At 39.0% G+C, this 25,508-nt stretch overlaps 1 protein-coding gene across 1 annotated transcript in view; it reads right to left on the minus strand.

Moving 5' to 3' along the window:
* YAF2 (YY1 associated factor 2) overlaps positions 1-19,484 on the minus strand; it is a 31,260-nt gene extending 11,776 nt beyond the window's left edge. Inside the window, exons 1-2 of the mRNA XM_059473416.1 lie at positions 19,217-19,484; positions 18,955-19,080 (exon numbers count right to left, since the gene is read on the minus strand). Coding sequence (XP_059329399.1) covers positions 18,955-19,080; positions 19,217-19,242 — 152 coding nt within the window. The 5' untranslated portion in view covers positions 19,243-19,484. The remainder of the gene's footprint in view (positions 1-18,954; positions 19,081-19,216) is intronic.
* Positions 19,485-25,508: the final 6,024 nt, after the last annotated feature.

Here is a 25,508-nt window from a genome sequence, read left to right on the forward strand (position 1 = left end):
ACTTGCATTATCAACAAGTGAGATTCTTTTATTTTACAGTATTTAGAGACAATATTTGCAATGAGCCCTCTTCTTGCAGCTGTCATATCCAGACAGAGAGTTCTGAGTGAGCTCCAAAAGACAATTCTTCCAGAAATTACATTACCACCCACTCCCAGCACCTTCAAATGTTGGAATGGGCTGGTTTGAGTCTACTCCAATACAGAAGCAGACAATCCTTACCACAAAAGGGAAAAAGCTGACCTTTGAGGTATCAGAGCTAAAGCCATTGTTGGCTTATAGAATAAAATTCAAGTGTTTTCAGCTCAAACAAATTTATTGGAGGCAATAATAAATCCTGTTGTGTATATTTTTTATCATGTTGTTCACTGGAAAAAAATACACTGCTAATTAGTATGTAGGCTATAGCTGTCAGAACACATATACTTTGGAAGCTGGCAACAGAAACATAAGACCACATTCCGTCAGTATACACAGTGCAGGTTTCATTTCTGAGTTTCGATCCAAACTAAAAACCAGTGAGAAAAGAGCAACAGCAGGCAGAAGAATTTCAACCATTTACTAGTTTTACATTTTCCAAAATATTATTTTGAAGTGGATTAATTTTTTATTCTGTTTTGTATTGGAATTCAATGACCCTAGTTTGAAATGAAACATTTTACTCATTACATTGCAAGCGTATTTACTTGTTCTGCAGTTTCAGAATTAAGAAATTTCAAGTCACAATATATAAAAAGCTTCTGTTATTAACACTTCAAAGATGTAAATTTCTTCTCCAAAAGAATGCTTACCCTGCCAAGCTCTTGGGTTTTGTTAGTTGGATTGTGATGTTAGGTCTTTTAAAAATAGAAAAAGCACAAATTATATGCACTGTGATACTCTGAAAATACAAAACCGTTATCAAAGCAACAGAAGCCATCAGCTCACACACATACTTAGTTATCCCAGCTCACAGGATCACACTACTGGCACTTCTTGCTTGGGTGAAGAGATGAGAAAAATAATAAGTGCAGGAAATCAAGGCAGTTCCCATTAACAAGTTACATTTTCAGTAATGATGCAATAGTTCAAGTTACAGACTGAAAACCAAATTACAGGAACTCAAAGTGTAGGAAAGAGAGTTAATATTAATCAGCTGAGATTTCATGAATCTTCACAGTAATTTCTTAATGAATTAAATAAATTCATAAATTGTCAACACAACAGAACTTTGGGATAAAAACTAGACTACCCCTTACTCACTCATGAACTGAGCCTCCATTGACTCATGGAAGGAGGAAGAACAGGAACAAATCCCTCTAGTGAAAACTCCCCAGCTTATAGCACTAGAACCTTGCAAAGAACACTGTAGTGAGCCCACAGTGAAAAACTCAAATGGGCTCAATAGACTACAAATGTGCAGCCTAACATAGTACATAAGATATTTTTAAGAAAACTTGCCTCAGAATTTTTTCAACCTTTTTTCACAGTATTTCATAACAGAGCAAAACCACCAAGGTGTAATTGATGCACAAGCTTATAATTTCAGGTGGAAGACAGTTGTGATATATACAGAAAACTGATGATCTGTCTTGAATTGAAGATTGCTCCAGGAGGTAGGGATACAGTTTGTCATGACAGTCAAGTGACAATCCCATCATTACTACACAGTGACCTGAGAGAATGATCAGACATGTTACTTAGGAACTAAGACACTAGTGAACTCGACACACAAGGAATTGTTTCCCAGGAGTGTGGGCAACACCATGAATACAGAAACTTGTTAGGGGTAGAGGGGAAAAAACAATCTTAGCAAATAAGATCTGAATTTATAACCATTTCAGTTCCTGAGGGCAAACTAGATAATTTCTGTTAGAGTACAGATAGGAAATTAAGCTTAGTTCTAAGTCCTAGTCTTAGAACTTTTTTCCTAATACCATAAAATGAGTGGGACTGAAAAAAAAATCTTTGCAACAAGGAGCAGAAGTCAGTAAAGACAAAAAAAAAAAAATACAGAGAAATCATATTTTGGAAGATGCACTAAAAATTAATCAAGAAGTTATATGTGGCTTTGCTGTGACAGGAGACACTTTCCATTAAAGAGTCATATCTTTGTTGTCAATTTTTTCTACAGCTATCAGTTACATCTCTGTTCTAAATTTTATTATCTGCTTTCTCAAGTTCTGATTTATTAAATGAGGCATTCAAGGTTGCTATATTAAAAACATTGAGAAAAAAAAGTAATTCATCTCTCGACACTAGGAATGCCTTTCAAGTGCTCAATTTTTCCCCAGGTACTCAAAAGCAGCTAATGAACTGTAACCAAGCACTTCACAAGCCATGCAGGTGTCAGGAGATAACGCTACTACATTCATGAAGCTTGAACCTGTTAGAATTGTTCCTGCTTAGTGGTAGCTGAATCATGTCACTCAAGCATGAATAAATTCATAGAGAAAAGGCGATTTTAGAGAAGATAAAAGTAAGAGAAACTATCCCTGTAACGGGAAATTGATTTTGATGATTTGCCAAAATACAACATTTTAAATTAGTCATTTTTGAAGCCAGTTAAATACTCCTTGCAATATGCTGCTACAGATTAAGTAGATCTGATGTTAACATGGCCTTTTGTTTGTATTAATGGTCATTTGCTCTTAAGGAATATTCAAGAGCACCTGAGCTAACTGGTGTTTAGAAAGAAGCTCTATAATCTTCTGCATTAAGATTACAAGTATTTTTGCTTCTATCACTGGACAACTATTGGACCACCACAACTGAACAATCCAGAACTACAAGGAGAAATATTCATAAAAACAATACCTATTATTTAGCCAGCCCCTAAAAGCTTTGTATTTTTGCCTAGTAATTCCACTTTAGTCATTCAAAGGAGGACATTAAGAAAGGCATACACTATTACAGAAGATAAGCGCTAGCAATTCTTTCCAGAGGTGAACTTCATGGTTTAAGCACTGTAGCCAACTGATTTACTGAGCTCCAAGAGATCTCTAAACATCACATCTCTGAATATTGCAGTCCCCTTCTCTACCTAGTTTTCCTTTTTAGACAGTGTTATCTTGCTTCTAAGTTGACATCAGCCATACTTCTACCTACACTTCTATCCCAATCTCATCCATTACACTTTTTTAATTATCTAATTCCAATGCTGTTTTTTATCAAGATCCTACTTGACAGGCTCTTCATAGTCTCCTTTAAAAAATTAGGAAAACTAACATTTTTCGTCCTTTAACAGCCAACAGTCATTAAGACAAACATACGAGGATAAAGTTTTTGTCTTCCCTTAAATTCCCATAAATGCTCAAAAACAAGGATATCATAATTTTAACTCTAGTCTTCTTGTTGCAGGATGTAACTACATTTTATCTTACCAGGTTTGATCTAGCTGCTGGTTGAGAAAGCATATTTATAGAGGCTGCAGAAACTTGTCTTTGCTCTAGCATTGGCATGCAGAAACTCATTCAGTACTGACACTGTAAAATATTTAATACTGCAAAGGATGAACTGGTTTTCATTGCTGACATTCTTTAAAAAAAAAACTTTGTAGCACAGAAATTTACATGCCTAGAGATTAAAAATTCTCAAGAAGACCACATGATATCTGGAACTGTTGCCCTGAGTAATTTCCATTACTCAGAGCTCAACACAATACCTTCATGCATATAAAAAAATTTGGACATCTCACAGCAGTAAATGCTTCCTTGACTTCCCTCACCGACTATTCACCGATAGCCTGTGTTAACAGTATTTTGACTAATTTGATACGGTGAATAACTTGGTCTCATCACAGCAAAGCAGATCCATTTTGAGAACCAAAGTAAACAAAAAATATCTATACAATACTGATGACCAACACAGACACCAGAAGTACAATAAACTCTCAGTTGCCAGAGTTGTGCATCAAACATGCAGACAACCAAACTGGCTTAATGCTGAAGTATCTTGGTGTTCAGCTGAATTTAATTTATATAGAGCACAACTACATTTGCACAATTCTGCTTCTGCAGCAATTACAAGTCCACAAAGCACCTAATGTCTTCTGCACTACTCAGAGTATAAGCTCCAATTCTGACAGACCTGAACTACTTATCTGTCAATCAGCATTAGGGCTCATCTGCCAGTCTGGAAACAAGGAGCATGATGGTGCCAACTGTGATAATTTTCCCATGAACCATCCCCAAGTCTACCTACATCTCAAGAGAATTCTGTGTTAGCATGAGGTAGCCCTGCATGTAAAGTCAGGAGTTGATTTGTCCATTTGGTGCCATAAATCCTGAATGGCCAGAGCCAGCCAAATAAGACTGCCAAGTAGCAGAGTCCTGCCAAGCAAGTGAAGCTGCAGAGAGCACAGAGACACCAACAGTCCAACACAGCAGCCAACACATTCGCTTTGATTTAGGGGGAGCCACCCTGGACTTGAAGTGGTGCACATAACCCATACTTTTCTATACAGAAATCTAGACGCTATAATTAAATCCCAGTGCTTTTTCCAACCTGTTGAGGGAAGTGTATTGTCATCTATAATATGCAGTATAGAGGCTTCAGACATCCTGAAGAGTGGGCAGCTTACTCAAAGGCACACTCTTTCCTGAAGTTCTATCTTCTGTTTTGTATATTTTACTACTGCAGAAATATTAAAATTACAATTTCCCAATTGAAACACAATGGGTCTAGATTAAGGAAATGCCGTCACCTCAGAATTCAATCAAGATGAAAGATGTTCTCCAACAGAAAACCTGGATCCTTCAATTCTGCTTAAAATGGAAGAGCTTCCATTTTAATGTGATGCTTTCCTTCCTTTTCCTCAAGTCCAGCCACCCCCTGGCTTCAATTCAGGCCAATAGCTCTTGCCAGAGGCTTATCCTGTCTCAAATGGCAAATTATCTGTTTTCTAAAGCTAGAGACACACACAATTTATCTAAAAACTTAATATCAGGCCTCATGTGCTGTTTTAAGTCTGCTACTGAGCTCTGGTCAAATTACTTGCCAAACTTTTCCTCCAATAACTAGAGAATAACCTAGTCCAGTTTTACTTAGCTATCAAAAATCTGATACAATTTCAATTCCTCTTACTTCCTGGTTTCCTATTAAACTTGTCCCATCTTAAAAATTAGGAAGAAATTGTCTGTGAAACACTGTTCCTACAGAAGGATGTTATGTCCTAGCTGCCCAAGATGGTATGGATTTATTCTGGATTCATGGACTCAAATTTCTCTTCCAAATACTAATCAGTTACCTTCTGGATGACAGCAGGGCTCAATGAGAGAGGTAACATCATGGAATCAAAGAATTGTTTAGGTTGGAAAAGACGTCTATGATCATGATGATACTATCAAACAGAAGGGATAACTACTATATACCTGGAATTGTCTATTCATCAGAACAGTTTAAGACTGATCAGCGGTATCTTATCTCCTACCATGTTTTCCCTCCCAGAAAAAGAAAAGCTCCCAAGAAAAACAAAGCCTGTGATATTTCTTCATAAGTTTCCACATTTATAAATGTAGAATCTCTATGTGGTATCACACACATTTCAAAATTCCAACTTTGCAAATGACTGTCATCCTTTTCTCCACTTAGAAAAAAACCCTACCACCAAACAAAATCTGGCTTCAGAGACTTAAAGAGGTTTTATTCAAAGACACTCCTAATCCTTAAGCAGTACCATTTATCTACACTTATCTTCCCTGCTAGGAGACATGGACTTTTTGTTCAAGACAGCAGATTTATTCCTCAAGAAAGAGAAGTTGGAAATATCTGGAACAGAAACCTGACTGATTTCATCTTACCCTTGGTCATAGACTCATTTCCTCAAAAATGAAAAATCTTTAAATATAAAGTTTTCTTCCCTTTCAGGAGATTCAGAAGGACAAAATAAATGTTTCCAAGCAAATGCAAGTTCCCACATCTTTTCCTCAACTTCTTGCTGCTTTTAGGCCCTCACTGCACAGGGCTTAGGCAGTGAATTCAGCATGTTTCTGAACATCAGTGTCCTTCTCTCCCACCAGCATGGCATGACAGGACTCATTCTTTGGAAACCTGGAGTCTAGTCAATTAGCACCCTGAATTTTACAGGAATTAGCAAAATTGCTACAGTCAAGAGGTCTCACAAGTAGTAAATAATCTATTTATATATGCCATCTTTGGTCAAACTCATGAAGCTGACTGCTAACTAATAGAATCAGTACAAAAAAGAAATGCTTTTGGCTTTAGATTTCCACATATGACTTTTTCTATGGTGCCTCCTTGGGAAAGTCTTGGAGATCATTCCAAAAACTGCATTGTAGACAGGGTATGTTGATGCATTTTGGACTAAACCTAGAACACTTGTCATAGTTCTAATGTAGTAGAAACTCTAAAATCAATCAGGCATTCCCAATTCAGTACCTTTGTGCAAAGCATAAAAGAACAAGGTCAACCAGATTGTAGGAAAATACCTAGAACTACTCACTGGGCTCCAGAGAAAGTCAGTCAGCTCCTAACCACTAAAGTGCTCCTGAATCCCACCTTCCTCTTCATTTACTACTTATGAAGGACAATTGCTTAAAAGCAGCCTTCTGTAAATACAAGAGATGCCCTGCAGATTTGTCTTTCTCCTTTCTATCTGCTCCTTTGTTTCTAACTGAGCTGACTCAGCTAATATTTTTTTTTAAATGGAATTTCAGCATGATTCTTATACTTGTATTCTTCCTCCACCAGCTTTTGCTACTCCTCATCTAGCAATGATTTCAGAAATGCCTTGTAAACATTCCAAACCCTGATAAAAATCCTGATTTTCTGATGTTTGTTTCATACACGTCTTGTTAAAGTCTAAACAGAATACAGTTAAGGGCATTAAAATCTTGTTGAGAACAAAGTTGATCATTCAAATTCTACTCTGTTCTTTCATTACTACACTGGGTCATCTTGCAATACAAATGTACAGACTTTAAATATCTTATCATTTATTTGAAGATCATTTTCCACTCACATCTATCCTAAATATTAATGTCTCAAGAGGCTAATAGAAATCTGATATCCACAGTAATACTCTAATCTCCATTTTTCCAGTCATTACTGGAATGTCAAGAAAAGCTTATCTTCACATACTTTCTACTTCCTCATCATATTCTAGCCGGTCTGTGCTAAAAACTCCTCCAGCACGTCCTCATTTCTCTAAGGGCCACATTCTCAAATATCTCTTAACACAGTAACTAGAGCAATTAATTTAAAAGTAAAAGGTTGTTCCTAATCTTGAAAGCAAGCAGACATATAAAGGGAGACAAACAGAAAAAGGCATGATTGTACAGTAAGCAGCTTTTTAAACAAATTGAAGGATGTGAAGAAGTGGTTTTAAGTAGAAGATTTTCTAAGGTATGAATACTGCAGTAACATATTAGAATACCTTCACATAGCTATGAATGTTTTGAGCAATTCTTACAGTATTTATTTCAGTAACTTTTACAGGGCACATCTATGGTTGAATATTGCAGCAATTTTAGAGTATGAAGCTTCCTGTGCATTTTCAAAAAGACATTAATTATACAAAGATTTAACTCTAACTTTGTAATAGAGCTCAGACAGTGTTTCACTCAGCATATCACAGAACAGTTTGCAACCAGCACCTTTGGAATGTGACTTGCCATGATGGATCAATGCTGTAGATTCAGATGGCAGAATGTCTAGATGGCTCCAGAATAAAAGAAAGATACTTCAAATTCAGTTTCTGCACCAAGTCACATGCTACCCTGAAGTAAACCTTACTAAGAAGTCAATAAACTTTCCTCCCACCCATTAGCCATGGTTTTTTCAGGGTTACCTCCCTTCTCCCACCCTCATAAGAAGTTACTGTGTCAAGCAAGCAATTAACATTTCCAATTCCTCAGGCATGTCTTCACTCTTTATCAGAGTGAAAAAGTCTTTCTGCAAAACAGGTACACTAACACTAGTGATTTTTGTATCTATGTCTCTTCTATGTCTTTTCCCTCCCAATGTAACTGGTTTCAAGGACAAAAACATAAGCAACTTCACCTAAACATTCACCTAAAAATTAAGCATATACACAGCTATCTGACTCTTCCCTGCTTTGAGCTAACCTTTGCCTCTGAAGAGCTTCACTTCAAACAGACTGCTCTTCTTTTCAATACTAGGAATTCACAAAAAATGTTGGAAGGCTGAGGCCTACATTTGTATAGACATTGAAACGGTATTGTCAGTATTAAGTAAAACAAACAGGACCAAATTAAATTTTGCATCATAATCTTAGCAAGGCTTAAAATGCAAAAGAATTTCCTAGGAGTCAAGAAATTGTTACCTGAATTCTTTATAATACAGAAAAAAAATAACTACAATCAAGACATGCATACATGTATTCAGGCACTTCAGTGGTTGTCCTAAAGTAAAAATGCTGGCAATCAACAACCAATTTGACATTTAGAGAGTGGCAGAGTCTTATTAAACTTCCAAGTAAGAAGGTAAAAGTTTAACTGTTACATTTTAGGCCATTCATTCCAGTTTATGCTCATATCTGTACCATTAAGGTGTAAGTATATGCAGCCTGGCACAGAAACCAAGCAAACAACTCCCTACCTTTTTTACTGATCCTTCTTTGTGCTTCAGGACAATGAAATTTTCCAGTGTTAGTTTGACAGTAAACACTTAAAAGCATGCAATATTTTTTAAACTTCAATAGTAGAGGGACTATTTTTGTCAAATGTAAAACACTAATTCCCAAATAATTAGAAAATTTTTAAGCATATGTACACACAAAATGTACAACAGCTTTTAATATATCCTTCCATATATCTGCAGACTAGCAGCTACAGCACTTCAGACTCTATTTTCTTCTATCAGGCAATTTTTCAACTAACTTAAATTTTTCTTCTAGATTTGACACAAGCAAAAAAAATTGACACAAAAGCAAAAATTTGCTTTTTAAAATTACATGTAACTTGTTATTGACTATCATATCTAGTCTACAATCTCTTTCTGCAGCACCTTGTACAAGAGCTTTCAGGTTCTGCAAAACTATTCCATAACAAAGGAAGTTGCTTTTTCAACTTCACTATAAATCCAGCACAAACCTTTGTTCCATTACTATTGCTGGCTTTTGAGATCAAGTTCCAGTAAGCCACAACTTGCCTCCTAATAAAAAAGGCTCACATCAGTGACTATTAAGCAGCTCATTGATATTATTTAAAGCAAACAGGAAATCATCAGGGACAATGTGTAGTATTGCAAATGCTGTGGCCAGTTGGATCTTGCAACCTGTGTTCTACACAGAAGCAAGCAGCTCATGTTGTGATGCCACTCCTGATTTCTAACAGTTTAAGTCCTGTGAAAAGTAAAAAATATTTCCTACTGCCAAGTTCTTGTAATGCAAGTACAAGTTGCTAGCAATTAAATTAAATCACTACCAGGAACAGCAGTGTTTGGGTTCTGACACAGATCAGCTCACTGTCCTTTAGTCATCAGTACTCTATTAAGCTATTCATAGAATAAAAACTATCAGATTAAACTACATTTAGCCTGCTGTGTCACATGAATATGACCTCACTAATCACCACACAAAGCCATCTTGTGAGAAACTAGTCTTTATTGCTGCATTGAAGCAGTTCATGATTAAATGCACTTTGCTATCCAAAATTATTTTTCCTCATTACCATTACTTCTGTCATATGCTAGAGTGTTAACAGGCCATTTCACTGCCTCTGCAAATAATGCAAGTGAATAATTATGACAGTGCAAACAATGGAGCCAGTGGTCTGTAGGAAAAAACATGATACAGATCCATCTGCATATAGCAGAGTAGCAATGCAATTTCTACACATCCTATGTATATTTGAATTCTAACTTTCAGACAGCTCTGATTTGTGCTTTCATATTCCTAGCTGTTTTACAGTATGAATCATTTACTTGGAATTCATCCATTCAGTGCATTTCTAGCAATTCCATCTTTCAAGAGAAGCTGATTCAATTAGAATAGACTCACATGACCCATATGGTTTTATCAGTCACTGTAAAAATGTGCAGAAAACTACCCCTTGAGGCAGTGTCCCTGTTTAATCATTCCCTTAAAGGGAATGCCCTATTTTCCAGATGACATTTAACAGATGAGGCCATCAAGTCTCCTGAAGCAACTGGTACAGTGCACAACAGCCTGCTCTAAGAAGTATCTGTGTCAGGACCTTTAGAAAGACAAAGTTCATCTTCATGGATAGTTTTCAAAGCCGCCATCAAATGTTACTTCTCCAACAGCCAGTTAAAAGGCTCCAACCTCTTGCACATTGTTGTTAGCACTCTTCCCCATATGCCACAAGCTGTAGTGCACCAATGCTCAGTGTGGCAGCAACACTGAAAATACCCTGTTAGAGAAACATTGGTATCAACTAATTTACATTTCCTAGATGACAATGAGTTACATATGAGCAGGGGTCAGGAAGCTCAGTGTCCTCTAACAGTATCCTCTGAGGAGGCAGTATTTGGGAGCCTACAGAAAAAGAAGTGGTTACAGTCTCCTAAACCCCTAGATCCTTGGGATACATGGGGAAGTGACCTCTTCCAAATGCTGATCCCACAAAGGATTGGTTCCTTCATGCTGCTCCTCTGTCCCTTTTCTGCAGAAACTGTGAAACCTCTCACCTATGCAAAAAGACATGCAAAATATGAGGTTCACACTGATGCAGCAGCATAGTCATTGCTGCACTGGAGAGGGCCAATCCTTGGTACAGTTAGTTTTGTCATCAAACTGGAAGGAGTTTGCTTCTGACCTATTGTATTTGTTCTGCACTGCAAGGGTCATCTTCCCAGAAGCTGGCAGCAATCTAGAAACTTCTTCCACTCAGAGCCAGCTCCACAAAGATTTTTTGAAGTAGATTTAGAAGAGGTAAATTTCCTCCACCCCTCCTTAAGTAGAGGAAAAGGCTACACGCTTTCCCTAAAAAAATTAAGTCTCCATAATGTTCTTCATGAATAGGATTAATATTAATCTAAAAAGATGCCACAGAATGAGTTGTCACATTCTCTTTTATTCTTCTTATTCAATTACAGAATTTCTAGTGCATAACCCTAACCACAGATTTCAATGATAGCTATAACAAATAACTTTTCTTTCACAGCATGTGCCAAACCAACTTTTTTCAGCTTTTAGAGTTGGAAACTCTATTTCCATAGTGAATTTTCAAACCCCTACTCATTCACACAATTTTTTTTCTACTAGGCACTGTCATATGAGCTATATGGTACAGTGAAAGTATAGTCAAGCATTTTGGAAAAGTTTAAAGATAGGTTCCAAATCTTCAGTAAGTCAGAATAGGAAAATTTTCAATTGCTTGTTTCCTCCCCACTCCTCAATTCCTAAGAAAACAAGAAAAAACTTGTTGTAGACATCAAGGTCATATCTTCTAGCCATCAATCTGACTTTTGATGGAAAGTTTGCCAGCCAAAAGCCTCCCAACAACATTCTGCAGCTGAACTCTCCAAGTTCAAGCCTGCTCTACATCAGCATACTGCATACCAGTGGAATGCACTTCAGAGAACAGACAATCCTCAGGATCTCTGTCCTACTTAAACCAGGATAAGCCACTGTGTCAAAGTATAAAAATTGAACACTCAGTATTTTGTTCTAACTCGCCTACTTCAAAAGTATCTTGTAGCTGACGGTATAAGCCAAGAAAAGACATCATTTGATACTCTGAGGATGTTCTGCAAAGCATACTGTTCATTCTAACCTGACTTTCAAGATGAAAAGTACAGATATTTCTATCAAGTTTTAAACAGGAACAGGCAGAGTGGGCTGTCACAGCAATCAAGGAAAAATTGGATAAAATGTTAGGGGCAGAAAATGCAAATTCTCATCACTTTACAAGTGATACAAGAGCTTTCGTTTTGCCAGCTAATCTTCTCTTTTAACTTACCTAATCTTATTTTAGGTGTTTATTCAAATTCTAGTAGCTTTTAGTCCAGGACAGACCATTTTCCCTATAAAACACGCATAAAATAAACCTGGTGGCACTAAAAACAAAGATGACATTTCCAACAAAAAAACCCCAAAAAACCAAAACAAAAACCAGCAAGCAAAGCGACATATATCTAAACACACACTACTTTTGCCCCAAAGGAAAGTACTTAATCATGGAAAGAAAGCAAATACCAGATGGCATAAAGACTTCTTTGCTTCAGTACCCATACAAAAGTTTAATTCCATATAACCAAATTAAACAAGGGAGTATGAGTTCAAGCTAGAATAAAAGAAACAGACCACTGAATGTTAGTTATGGCAGTCATGGCAGTCAACAGCCTCTAATGAAATTCACCCTCAGAAAAAAGATGTTGAGAGAATATAGGAAAGGTGAAAGAAGTCATCAAGTACCGCAGAAGAAAAAAAAGGGGGAAAAAAATCCTACAATGGGCAAATAAAAATTTCAATCTAATTCAATTTCAGAAAGATACTAGAAAGAAATTATTTAAGAATTGGGAGCATAAAGAATGAAGCCAAATGGCTTGGCAGTGTAGTTTCTTTCTTTAATGGACTAGTAGCCCTGGTGAGTAGGAGAAAAGAAACACTCATTGCCAGTCTTGACTTGAAACATAGTAAAAATATATTCCCCCACTTAAGCTAAATTATGATGAGGACAAAGTTGTGCAGAATGTAGTTCAAAATCTGAGTCTGCTTGCTTAATAGTTCCCAACAACCAGCTGTAGATATATTTACATGTATCTATGGGGTAGCATTTATAGTGAGGTTCTACAGTGATACTATTTAATATTTTTAATTATAATTTGGAAAAAGAATAAGGAAAAGAACAAGAATCAAGCTGAGAGGTGGTGAGAACTATCTGACAAGATAATCCTGCATGAAGGTGACTCAAACTAAAAATTATGAATTCCAAAAAAGACTGCACAAAGCACAGCAGGCCCCACAACGACATGAAAAAAAGCCCTACTTAAGTAACAAGATACAAAAGGATACCAGACTGTAGTGAATCAAGTAGATTACAATTTTTATGAGCTTCTTAGAGCAACAAATCAAAATATCTGTCAGGTTCAAAACTACAAAGATTTAATCTCAAAAAAAAGTCAACAACACTCTCCCTACTCCTTTCTAAAATACAGACTTGATTTTCTTTTGGTTGGCTGCCCAACCAAAATGGGCTGCATTTTCCATTGCCCATACAAGCTCCACCTACAAGGAGCATCTAACAGAGCCACCCAATCAATAAAAATTAATTCATTGTTTTATAACAACATTGAAAATGATATGTGCAGAATTCTTAAGTTTCACTATATTTTTCAGGGAAAATAAATTCCTAAACAATTTCAAAGGTTAGTTTAAAAAACTCTCTTTAAAAAGAAAACTGGAAGTCCAGAATGACTGGATTACTCAACGGCTATCGACAGAGCAAAAGAGAACTATTTATTCTTGCTTCTCTTCATAATTTAATATTAACACTAAACCATAAAACTTGCAATACACAACCCATATTTTACCAAGCTCTGTATGAATTTTCCACTCATTTCATTCCTACAAATACTTCCTTCTCTAAACTACCACAAGCAATGAACAGCCCTTGAGTCTGTTGAGCTTGATTCAGTCATGTATTTGTGAAATCAGCATGACAGGCAGCTCTTCCTCTTTTCCTCCTTCCCAACCTTCCCCCCGACACGCAGGCGCATGTGCACACACAGAGGCTGCTTCTGGAAGGCAGGAGCGTCCTTAACAAGCTGTTGTGAAACAGACACGTTAAACCAGATATACCAGAGAAGTACCAACTCTCTGTCCTCAGCCGTACTGCACTTCAACAGAAATACAAATACCAGATTTGATTAAATGTAACTGATTTGTGCTTATAAACATCCAGATGGTACATGACTAAACACATTGCACATGTTTTCTGAAGAAAAATGACCTTGATATCCAAGTTAAAAAATTAAACATTTTATTTATGAGTCTCAAAGCACAAAACAAACTCACGGCAGTGCCAAGCAGAGACCTGTATCTCATATTTAGGAGATCATCAGACATGATAAAATACATTAGAGGGCCAAACTCTCAGGCACAGTCAAGGAACATTGACCAAATACCAAGGAAATATAGAAAGATTCTATCCCAGTTCCTTATATCTCACACTCTTAGGTTTCTGGTGGGATTTAAATTTGGCTTTTCATACCTTAGGCTGTGAGAAAAGGAATGATTCAGTGATGATGATCAATAGATCATAGGACACAGAAGCCATGCCCCCATTTGGCTGGTTATATATTATCTCTACTTTAACAGTAAAGGACATTAAGAGGTATAGATCCCAAATCCACAAAAATTCATCCTTACTAAACAAGACCTTCTCACTCTGGCTACAAATTTCAGGGACTATTTTATGAATGATATTACATATAAGAGCTCACTCAACATGTGTAACAAATAGGAACCTCTTACAAAACCACCCTAAACCCAAATTTAAAAAAAAAAAAGGAAAACCCCACAACACTTCACAGAAGTCATTTGTACCTGTCTCATCTCCTTACACTCCCTTTTCCCCAGTCAAACAAAAGAAAAAGAGCTTGAACAGCAGGCGCTAAGATTCAGATTCATTGACAAGATTAAGTTGGTTTGTTTTAATTCAAAGCAAGTAATGAAAGTGGTTCTAGAAAATAAAAACACAACAATCATAAAATATGTTTGTATGTTTGTATAAACAAATCTTCCCCTACTACTAGCCAAGAGAGTTTTCACTATTAGTAAAAACATCCTTTATCCTTAAAGCCACACTTGTGACCCCTTTCTGTAATTTAAGAATCAGAGAATGTTATCTAGTCAGAAAAGGAGAAATTGATCGCATGTCCCCGCATCCTTTTTTTGCTTTGTTTACACAGTAGAATATCATTACAAACACTTCAAAGTTTAAAAAGCCAGTATTTGCAGTTCCTCCTGTAGCTCTCGCTACACTGCCCTGGACACTCATCATTCACACTGAAAGGAGAAGTGGTTTGTAACAGCATGGAAAAAACAATAGGATCCTGCAACTAGAGATCACACCACATGCATAAAAAACACATGAAGGAAAGCAAAGTGACAGGTAATTTTAAATCTGGATGCTATTGCTAACTGAATAACAAGAGCTTTAATAACACTTCTGAGGAAGTTGAAGCAGAGAGGTGACAACAGGACAGTAATGCAGCCTCCTAGAAGGCAGCAGCGAGCAGGAAACATGCACTCCTTTAGAGGGAATGGCAATCCTCTTGTATACTTCTTCCCAGCAACACAAACTCTTAATCTTCAGCTTTACAACACATCTAAATTACAGTGACTAATGGTGTTAGCTGGCAAGGAAAGCAAAATCCAAACATCTCTGAAAGACAGACAAACTGGGAGCAAATACTTGCTGCCATAAGGTCTGTCCAAGGATCCAGCCCAGTTCTTGAAGGTCAACCAGTATTGGTACACTCCTGATTCAGACAGTGCCATGAGAACAGAACAAGAAATGGTAGCTTGCCAGTGGAGGCAACTGTCTTTTGACAAAGCAGTAACTGTGAGAGCCAACCCAAATCCAGCAACCCCATTATAACCTCCCCAGGAGCCATATAATTCTGTGTTCTCAGCATACCATCATTGCCTCTGTTGCTTTTACACAGTTCCAGTCTGGGCTTTTTTAGTGCTCTAGCACAGACTTTTCCGTACAGCATGAGTGACAGAGAGGGAATGAAGATTTTCAAGTGATTTAGTCTCAGCAAAACTTAATTTCATGGGGCAAGGAAATCAAACCACTTATTTAGCCTAAAGACTTTTCCTCTTGCCAAACTACAATGGCTTTTGCAAACAACAAATCTTCTCAAAAAGGTCATGCAGTTTCTTTACAATGGAAACTATTAGGCAATCTAAATATAGCAGTCACTACTAGCTCCCTCTATAATACAGTACATTAGGGTTCTATTCAATACTCCTTACTTGTGCTTCTAATGAACTTCAGCAGGAGATTTGTTCAAGAAAGGAGTACTTATTACAGTCCTATGTTCCTTACACTTATATAACATCTTTCATCTAGAAAGATTTCAAAATGTCTTAAAGGTCACATGTAGAAAATTACTATCCTCAGTTCCTCTCCCATCAAGAGGAACGCAGTAATTTCTCAGTACCCAAGCAACAAACCAGAACAATTTAGGTTAGAAAGTAAATGCTAAAGCCATGTGTATGTGGAGAGTTTAGATCCTCAGTGGCATGACCAAACTAATGCCTGGCAAGAGCTGTAGAGTAGAAGGTAGAGGGATATCCATCTAGCAGATAGGATCTTAGGTTTCCATCTGACTTGGGGCACATCTAACCAGCACCATTCCTTTAGTACCAGGTGGGAACAGTCACACCGCTTCCTGCGGCATCCAGGAATTCCCTTGGGACATCCCTCTCCAAGGACAGCCCAGTCTAACCATTCAATGCAATACTGCCATAGACAAAAAGTAAATTTAACTCCATGATCTAATCTGCTTTGAAAATTCAGTCTAGAAATAAAATATAATAAGGAAATTGTAAACATTTGCACTAGTCCTAACAATTCTATCAATTACTAAAGAACATAATCCACTTCTAGCCTCTGGCACTAAAGATAACTCTTTCAGAGAGAAGAAATTATTTAACAGTGAAAACACCTACAAACCCTACCTATACCTGAAAATACTTCTGTAAAGGTAAATGTGCATAATAAGTATTAAAAAAAAGTTTTAATCAACTTTGCACCTAATTTCCAGTGGCCTTCAAAGCCACTTAGCTTCAATCTAACTGCCTGTTTTTCCACCTGCAATTCTGGTCACACTAAATGAAGTTTAACATGCAGAATCAAGTATTACACATTTCAACACAAGAAAAGAGATTGCTCTAAATTAAAAAAAAAAAAGTAGCATTTTACAATGTCTTATAGACAAAGCTCTAATCCTTAAAAAAGTTAAAACTTTTAAGTAAGAACCATTGCACAGCAACAACCATGCTGATGCACCACTTTAATCTAACATCAAGCTTCAAAATGGAAGACTAAAATAAATAAATAATGTATTCTCAGTGCCATTAAAACACGGTAGCATTGTTATCCTGCCCCATGTTGATGAAAACCATTTTGTCCTATAGGCAACAAATACTTTACCAAGGTAATAATTTGGTCACTTGGACTCCAGATCCTTAGGAAAAAAAAAAAAAAAACACAACAAACACCCAGCTGGCCTTTTGTGTTTCTTTGGCACCCTAATGATTCCCTTCATGGACACAAAGGTCTACTTACTGGCTCAAATCATATATCAGAACTGCAGACAAAAGCTGCCTGGCCTAAAACTTCAACTTTTATCTACCTCATGTCATGTGTAAAACCTGGATTTTGCAGTCATATGAAGATGCAACTCATCTAAACCTTAGGGGGAAAAAAAGAGTCCCATGAACCTTCTCAGGGACACATTGTTACAGAGTTTAAGTAGAGAAAAAAAAAAATCAACCTATCAACTACAGCTTGCATACCAGGTCACTGTCAGGGAGAAAGTGGAAACCAAAGAAAGAAAAAAGACACTTTGTTGCAAAATTATTTAAAAGAGGAAATATTCAAGTAGGGAAACTAGAAGACAATGAAAATATTTGTTTCTCAGGAGCTACATTTTTTGTTTGTTTGTTAAGTTTCGATGCTTTTATCCAGCCGAGTTTCCAAAGCAATAAAACATAATTTTAAACGGACTTTTCTTATCAAACTGACTGGATGTTAAAGAGGCTTCTTTCATTATGTTTTTAAAGTCATTGCATTAATTCATCAGTTTTATTTTGCTGAACAATACTGATCTGTAGACATCTCTCTGTGATATAAATATAATGCCATTGTTATAACTGGAAACCATAATATATGTGACAGATGCAATTCCCTCTTGTCACATTTACCTTACTGATTTCCTTTGTTAAAAAACAAACCACAGCATTCAACTAATGTTCACAACTGAAGTTATGAGAAGTCCTTCCAATATTTATTCTGTTTTTCAGAAGTCAGGGAAACTAGCTCCTGAAATAAAGAATAATCATTTTTGTCAAGTAATTGGACCCAACCCTGCACTTACAGTTTCAAACATGTAACATTTATTGCAAGTCATACTCAGCACTGCTTTGACCAATATCTACAATGTAATTGTGGCTTTTGATAGGATTGCAACTTGATTGCCATTTAAACTTCTCTTGCTGACGGGATTAACCCATAGGCATGGTAATGGTAAGAAAGGATTCCTGAGCAACCTTCTCTTCCATTAGCATGTATGGCTACAAGTGCACTCAGGTTTGTAAAAAGCCTCCATTCCCCAAGCACACATGTTCAGGCCACCGGCAGGCACAGGAACCAGTTAATCCACCGCCAGCTTTGTGACTGGTGTATAGAGAAAAGGTCCTCCTGGAAAGTCATGGTTACACAGGGAGACAATTCCATAGAGCACAATTCAGCTAACAATTTCTCCCTAAACACTGAAGGGTTATAATCCACCCCCTATTGCCCTCAGAAACCTCCATGGTGATGCTCTGTGATGAAAATCGAATTAAAATAATACTAATACTGCCAATAATAATCAAACAAAGGGGTTATGTATGAGGCAAAGTTTAACTCATAGAAAAAGAATTTTAAATAAATTTTAAAATAATTTAAAGGGTGAGTGTCTTAGCAGGCACACCCTAGGGCACAGTTCTTTTTCGTGAGAGGGTACAAGCTCTCCAGGGTTACGTTGTGCAGGCAATTATGCCCTGCCTGGTATTTATTATTTCTGTTTCTACACACACGCCGGCGCAGCGCTGGGTCAGGTTCACCGAGGAGCCCCGGCCGGGGGAGGCTGCGTGTTCCCGCCCCCACCCCTGATAAACGAGACCCGATTCCTGTCACGCCGCGCTCCCTCCCGCCCCGGGGATGCACCGCGGCTCCCCGGCCCCAATTCCTGTCACGGCCGCGCAGCCGCTCCCCCGCCGCCCCCGCTCCCCCTCCGCCGGCGACCCACCGTGTGGAGGTGCCCTTCCTCACGTCGCACATCAAGCACTTGAAGGCCTCGGCGCTGTTGCGGAAGGTGCAGACGCTGCAGTCCCAGTACCCCTCGTCCGAGGAGGGTTTCGGCTGCCGCTTCGGCCTGCGGAGACACACGCGCGCCAGGGGCAGCACCGGCCGCGACGCGCCCGCCGCCCCCGGGGCGCCCCCGCCGCCACCGCCGGCCCCGCGCCCCCGGAGGGCCCGGGGGAACGAGAAAGCGCCGCCGCTGCCCCTACCTGGTCGGGCTCTTCTTGTCTCCCATGCCGGCTCCAGACGCGTCCCGGCCCGGCCCCGGCGCGGCCCTTTGTGCGTTTGTCAATAAGGAGGAGCGCGGGGGGTCTCTGGCCTCTAGCAGAGACCCGGGGAGGAGGAGCCGCCGCCGCAACCTCCAGCTGTCGGGGAAACTCCCGCTGCTGCTGCTGCCGCCGCCGCCGCCGCCGCCTCCCCGCTCACGTGTCCCGCCGCCGCCAACCAGCGGCGCCCGCAGGCCGCGGCGCCCGGCGGGCCGCGCACGGCGGCACCTTCGCTTCGCCGGCGGCTCGGGCGCTGCGAGCGGCGGCGGGGCCGGGGCAACGCGGGGGCTGCTGGGGGCGGCGGGCGGAGCGGGGGCGGTACCGGCGCCGGGGGGCGGCCCCGGCGGGGAGGCGGCGCTGGGCGGCCCGGGGAGAGCGGCGGCGTGAGCGGCTGCGGCCGGCCTGCAGGCGCTTCCCTTAAAGCCGCCCTTGTTATCGCCCAAGGTTGCTCGCGTTAGCCTCTAGATTGTCTTGTGCTTCTTCCCACAGAGATTGCTCCGGGTCGTGATTTACAGTAAGAAACAAACGGGAATAAACTGAATACGAACTTCTGCTTAGAAGTGTTGCTCTAAAGCATCACGTTGGCCTGAGGCCAAGGGAGATCGCCATGGGTACCAATACAAAACCAGGTGTTACCTTGTCCCTGTGTGCGCGGTGCTACTTTTGCACTTAAAAGCTTGCAAGTACAGCGTGGTTCTCGTGCATCACAGCAACCTCAGACAGGACACGGGTGTTTATCACCTCTATTATCAGGGTGCACCAGAGCCCACTCACAGACGAGGATGCCATTTTGCAGGATGCTGTGCAAACAGAACAAAGAGCACATGTCCTAAGAACATAACAAAGACAGCAGTTAGACACAGGTAGAGAGCAGAATGCAAGCAGACAATGAAATTATACCGGTCAGCATCTCAGTGGCCAAAGCTATTACTGATGTATTGCCAAGAAATCATGAGATTTCGAGAACAAAATATGCCCAAGGGGAGTTTTACTGAAGTGTGTGAAAACACAGACGCGTTTGAAAATTAAGCAAGTGGACAACAGAGAAACTTTCCGAAGGCAAAGCTGTCAAGACAAATTTCAGCTAGAAATACTGGGATAGAGAGGGAAAATGTAGGTAAAGGACTTGACACATTAGGGAAGCAATTAAAGACCCCTTAATTGGGATGTAGCATTTATACAAAAGAACTAACACTTTTACAAGACTCACAGTTTTTTCTGTCTCTCTAGGAATGCTGTGTGTCAGCAATTGGAAACCTGTGTAGGATTTACTTGTGTCTAGCCTTTTATCCTGAATTCCTTCTGCATTCACATTCAGCTTCCACTATTGCCATTTTCATCACTTTATGGTTCTCTTTCTGTATTTTCCTGTCTTTCTCTATTGCAATTTCTTTCTTCCTTATCTCTTTATGCTTCCCATGCAGTCTTCTGTAAATTATAAATAAAATGTATGGATTGCACATCTGAGGGTGAGGCATGCCACACACAGACAGCCGGCCTGGGCTCATTTGCACTGAGTTAGACATCTACATGGACTAGGAGACCAGACCCAGCTCTCAGTAGGAGAAACAAGCTCATGCTGAAGGTGATTGATCTGATGCTAAGACAGGAAGACAATTCTCTCAGTTACGGAGACTATTTCTTTCCATTGGCTATAAAGAGTGCTTTGCACCAGTAGTTCAGAAGTGGCTGTTTAAAATTACAGAATTATATGAGGTGTCCCACCTGTGCTTGAACCTGACATTATGTAGAAATCTCTTGATGGGAAGCAGTGGAGAAATCTGTCTCCTTGTGCCCTTTTTCTGGATTTTGCAGTCATATGAAGATGAGAAAGAGTGTGCATGCTCTTTCTACTGTAGAAACAAACATTATTTCTCCACTTTTGGAAAGTAATTCTTTTGAAACTACTGCTTTCTCTTGACCTTTCCTCTATTACAGCCTACTTTCTCCTTACTGATTGTGGGAAACAGAACTTCCACTGATGGTTACAAAGCACTGAGATATGTTGTAATCCCTCAGGAACCATTCTTGGAGAGGACCATTTCTAATCAGGAGGATGAAATGCAACCACCAGCCATAAATGTTATCCCTAACAGAAGAGTAATCTTTCTGGCTGTTGCATTCCAGACCTTCTGCTTCAAGGTCATCACCCAAATGACCATGCCTAAAAATTATCATGTTTTCTCAACAGCATTGGGCCTCTTTCCCCTGAGCTCTAACTAGCCCTTATTTTGGGAACTGAAATGGGGTTTGGATGGTACATTCAAAAGTTCAGGTGTATGGGTCATGGTGCAACTCAGAGAGGCCATGGGTCTGTGCAAGTGCAAATCTTATGCTTCAGTAATCCTGAAAAGGAAAGAAAGACTATTTTCCTTGCATCCTTGTTCTGTCCTCAAATAAGAACACCAGAGGAGACCACTGAAAGCCTCAAGCCATCCCATGTCATCTCTGCAACTGAAACAGTGATGGAAGGCATTATTTAGCAGCAATGCTGGAAAGCACATGTAAGAGGTGTATGTAATAGTCAGACACTGAAGAGATCCAGAGGCACTTTGATAAACTGAAAAAGTCAAGAATTCCATACTCAGATATTTTGTGGTATTCATGTGAAGCCAGAAAACTCATCGGTCTTTGCTAAATATTTGTATGGCACATGATCTAGAAAGCTTGAATGACAAATGATGGCATCAGTATTAGCACTCTTTTAAAAAATGTTTCTGGGAAAGAAAAGGGATTAATGAACCATCATTCTGCATACTCTTAAATTTTGACTTTGTCTAGTACAGTTGTTCCAGAGCAATTATTTGCCTCCATTTTAATTCAGCTGAGCTAAAGTAGACTCATATTTGAGACAGAAAGTATGGGCAATATAATTGTATCGTTTTACATCAGGCATCACTTTCTAGCTAGTGTTTGGTCTCTTATTATCTTAAGATTGGCATTTTTTTGTAGCATTGTACAAAGGAAATGCTCATACTATGATTATGATATTGAAAATTATATATGCTGATAGCTTTGTGAAAGTTACACATTTCAATGTATGGTATAAATGTTCTGGCATTCATGACTTCTCTGGTAAAAGTTTATTCATAATAAAGAGGATGTGAAAGAGCATGGTAGCAATTTTTAAGCATCTATTGTGTGAAAATTCTTACTGCAGAGAAAATTACAGTTATTCCCAAAAAAAGGTGTTCACATAAAAGGTTATTAAGAACAAGCTGGTGCTGTGTAAATCCATACAAAGACTTGCCATTTAGTCAATACTTGAACCATCACTGTGCACACCAAACCTATGCCAGTTGCTGCATTATCAGCATCTTGAGCAATTAAGTAATCACTTTGTCACTGCTTGAGCTTAAAAAACTCTCCATAAAGATGATTATCATTATGTTGTAGATAAACCACATTTTTATCCCTATTATGAAAAGGAATATTACATAAGTATAAAATTGTACTAGAATAAATGCATGTTATTCCAGCATGATGTATCTGGTTTTTTTGGGTTGCACTGGTATAATAAAATTAATACAATTGAATCAATTAATGGCAATTTGACTGGCAAGGGTTTTTTTTTTGACATATTACATATAATAAGACCTGAATCATGGCTGGGTTTCTATGTAATACTGGGGTGGGGAAAAATTCAAAATCAGAGATAGTGAAAAGTGAAAGCTGCTTGCAGACTCTATAATAAAGACCATAAGATTGGTGACAGCAAGCACTGCCCCTCCAGCCTATATTTGCTCAGCCTCGGGAGCAGCTCACTGAGTACTCATGCTCCTCTAACTATTGTGTGAAGGCAGGAGAGTGAAATTCTGCTTTAGAAAAGGCCAGAACAGAGAGGGACCACGCCTAGAATACTTCATAACATCAGAGAGCCTAAAAGCTGTTTTAAAAGAGTTTTCACTTCCTTGCATGTACAAGTCTGAGGTAAATATATTGTATATTCTTTAGGGAACTGTAGCACTTATGAGAGTTGATTCATCAGCATATACTTCAGGTTTCACACAGAGTGGCCCTGACATCAGCAGGGACATGCTGTTATGAACCTTGAGTGACATGGTGGTAATTAAGTCCAGGAGTCTTTCTAGGGTCATAATTTGACTGTATGCTCATGCAAATTTGGCTCCAAATTCATAAAACAGAGGATTGTACCCAGAATTCTTGCAGGTTACAGCACAGCAGCAGTAGCTGCATGTGTAAGATCAATAAAAATCTGATCACAATGGTTTCTTTTTTATGTTTGTCCTCTGTGAACTGGAATAAAATTATCAAACCACTAACTTTCAGGTACTTGGTAATATCAAGTAATTATTTCAGTAACTGCCTACTTGTCATTCACCATCCTAGTTTGGGCCCAGCCTTTATCCTTTCAGATTTTGTTGTTAGTTTTAAAGTTGTTCAGCTTTATAGTTTCTTTAAATCCTCTGCTTTATCACAGAAAACTCTTATAGTAGAAGTTTCCCTACTTTTTCCATTTAGCCCCTCCCTCCCTGAGGTAATCCAAGATGTGAAGGATCACTGGTGAGAATGAAAGAACATTCTCAACATTCACTAAATATTTCTGGTCCTTTTGCTGGAATTTGGTGGCACATATGGCAGTATTTTAGACTGAAGAAACTTTATTTTGGATAGGTCAGATCATTAATAAATAACGCTGTTGCTTAATTCTATCATACTTTATACAGAAGGGATTTGCTAAAACTGCCTGTGAATGCTAAATTGAAGACATGCCAGGTGATTGCTTCAGACACTGGAAAGGTGTTCACACCCTTTGTCTGGACTTGAGGAACCAGCGGAAATTTTCAACCCAGCAAATGGTAAAAGAATGGGTCCTCCAGGGCAAATCATTCACAGTGGCAAAGCCAGATTTTGCTCTGAACCATCTATAAAGGAAGCAGAGGGAGACAAGGCTCACTAGCATCTGTGAATTTGGATCTCCAGGGTTAAAGAATAGCAAGTGAAGCTGCCCTTATCAACTATTTAAATTAGGGGCTGAATCTTTCCCTATCTGCTCCCATCAAAGTGAACTGAGATAGTGTCGGGTACACCCTTGCCAAGGGGGGTTTATTTGGGCAAAGCCAGTTTCCTGAGGAGGTATGTATTGCTGAGGCTCCTTTAAACAGAAAAAATCTCTGCTGCCACTTCTTGCTGACATCAGCATAAGATCTAGCTGGTTACAGGGGTGAACACACAGATAGCTCAATTAGCAAGCCAAGCTCCCTTGGGGCTACAGGAGAGAAAAAATCCCACTCTCAATGCTATCTGCTCATGTCTGCTCCTTGATTTCATCACGTGCCTTGATCCCTCTTAATCTGCTCCCTCATTCCTTTTCTGCTATTTGTCATCTTCCTGGTTGTGTTTTTTCTCCTCCTCTTTATGTATTCCTTCATTCTCTTTCCTGTTTTCTTTTCCTCTTTGTCTTTATGTCTGAGATTTGTCTTTCTACCTGGTCTTCTGTATTACTAATTCTGCCTGCTCCATCCTTCAGGTTCCTTTTCTGTCGTGCCTCACTCTTCTCTTGCTTTATTTTCAGTTTCACTGATGCTCTCCCTTTTAGAAGTCCTTCTAAAGTGTAAAAATTTGACAGGAGGTTGACTTTCCTATTTTTGTGTCACACAGGTGGCAGGCTTCCCACAGAATTAGTGCTAAAGGAAGAACAGCAGCCCAAAGGAGATTTCACAGTTTACAGCAATATTTAAAGCATTCTGAATCTGATTAGGGAATATGGCTGAAAGTCACATAGCTTCTTGGTCCTACATAGCATTTTTTAAAGGCTGTCAGAGAAAAAAATGAAATACTGGAACTAAAGCCTCTAAGCAAGCTCCATGCTTAGTTCAGTGCTCCAACATTGTTTCAAGATAATAGACAAACACTTACTGCAATGGCTGGATTCACAAGTGCCATAAACTTCCTTTGGATCAAATGTGCTGTTCAATCTTTCTCACTGTAAATCTCTTTTATGAATTCCGTCAGATTTACCCTGAGATCAGAATTTGACTTATAGGCCTTATCTTTGACTAATAAGAGGGAAAGGGTGAATGTGTCTGCATTGTGGGATCAGTAGGAAGAAAAGATATTGCAGATGTACTGATTTTTTCAGAAGCAATTGAAGTAATGAATGAATAAACCAACCTTCTGTCAGAAAAAAAACACACAAAGATGATTAGTCCTTGAGAAGAATACCTTTTCTGTGTGTAATAAAAAGCATATTTCACTGCTAATAATTATGTAT

This window comes from Ammospiza nelsoni, chromosome 5, assembly GCF_027579445.1.
Source record: "Ammospiza nelsoni isolate bAmmNel1 chromosome 5, bAmmNel1.pri, whole genome shotgun sequence".
NCBI classification, from domain to species: Eukaryota; Metazoa; Chordata; class Aves; order Passeriformes; family Passerellidae; genus Ammospiza; species Ammospiza nelsoni.